The following is a 1,204-nucleotide window of genomic DNA, read 5'->3' on the forward strand; positions in this document are numbered from 1 at the left end:
GGGGGGGGGGGGGGGGGGGGGGGGGGGGGGGGGGGGGGGGGGGGGGAGGGGGGGGGGGGGGGGGGGGGGGGGGGGGGGGGGGGGGGGGGGGGGGGCGGAGAAGGAGACAGAGAGACACTCAGAGACAGAGACAACAGACAGAGAAGGAGAGGGAGACAGAGAGACAGAAAATGACAAGAGACAGAGAGGGAGGGACAGAGAGACAGACAGAAACAGAGACAGAGAGAGCGAGGCTCAGCAGAATGCCCCACCCCCGGAGCCCCTTCACAGACTCACTGGCCAGCCACACCACGAGCCCAAGTTCCGAGGGTGAACAACAGGGACAGCTCCTTCCTCCTTCCCAGAGGTTCCAGCCCCAGCTGTACACGGGTGGGGCAGGGCAGAATAGGGAAGGGCAGGGCTAGGCAGAAGGAGGGAGGGCGAGGCTTCCCAGGTATACAGTTCCCGGCGGGCAGACAAGACTTCATAGGAAAAACTTAAGAAGATCCAGAGGGAGGGCGGCCACTCCCCTCCTCTCAGAAAGGGGGCTCCCTGCACCAAGAAACCTTGCCCTGAGTCACGGCGAGAAACCTCCCCGGATCCAATCGGCTCCCGGTCCCTTTGTCCCTCTCAGACGCCTAGGTCCCCCCGCTTACCCCAGAGCAGCACCAGGAAAAGTCGCAGCCGCCGCCGCGCTCGCAGCTCCATAGCATTCGCTCCGGAGAAGTCTCCCAAAAGAGCGGAGCCAGGGGCCGGCTCGGGCTCGAGAAGGCGGGGAGAGGAAAGACGGGGAGGGAAGGATCAGAGGAGGAGCCGGGGATAAGGAGGAGATCCAAGGTAGGTGAGCAGCTACAGAAGCGCCCACCAGCCCGGCTCAGCCTGGATGTGCCTAGTGACCCACCACTCTCTCCTCTCCGCCTCGTGCTTCCCTGGCTCAATTCGTCCTCTTTCCCAGCCAGGGCGCAGAGGCCGGAGGAGAGCCAACCGAATTGCGATCTCCCCCGACGCCCGCTGCCCCCGCCTCCTAAGCAGAGGCAGACCGCCCCTCAGCGCCCATCAGCTGGAACTCTCCTGTTTCTTCTTTTTGGTGTTGTGGTTTGCTCCCTCCCCCCACGGCAGGTCCTCCTTGCGTGGGTTGGAGGATGAAGAGGATGTAGTGCCTATTCTGGGATCCTCCCGGGGAGTTAGGGGCCGGTACCACTGAGAAGCAGGACTGATGGAGGAA

The 1,204-nt window shown here is 64.2% G+C and overlaps 1 protein-coding gene across 4 annotated transcripts in view; it reads right to left on the bottom strand.

Annotated features, from left to right (window-relative positions):
• The window catches only part of RAMP3 (receptor activity modifying protein 3), a 57,912-nt gene extending 56,855 nt beyond the window's left edge, over positions 1-1,057 (bottom strand). Inside the window, exon 1 of one of the 4 annotated variants that reach the window (XM_069095459.1) lies at positions 636-1,057. Coding sequence is in view for 1 of the 4 variants with exons in the window: in XM_069095461.1 (XP_068951562.1) it covers positions 636-687 (52 nt within the window). In the remaining 3 variants the exon portion in view is untranslated. Of the gene's footprint in view, positions 1-276; positions 397-635 lie in introns of those variants that run through there. The other 3 variants (XM_069095461.1, XM_069095458.1, XM_069095462.1) reach the window with 3 other exon arrangements.
• Positions 1,058-1,204: the final 147 nt, after the last annotated feature.

The sequence above is a fragment of the Petaurus breviceps genome, unplaced genomic scaffold (assembly GCF_028583685.1).
Source record: "Petaurus breviceps papuanus isolate PSGF00001 unplaced genomic scaffold, PetGlider_PUasm1.0 227, whole genome shotgun sequence".
Classification (NCBI taxonomy): domain Eukaryota; kingdom Metazoa; phylum Chordata; class Mammalia; order Diprotodontia; family Petauridae; genus Petaurus; species Petaurus breviceps.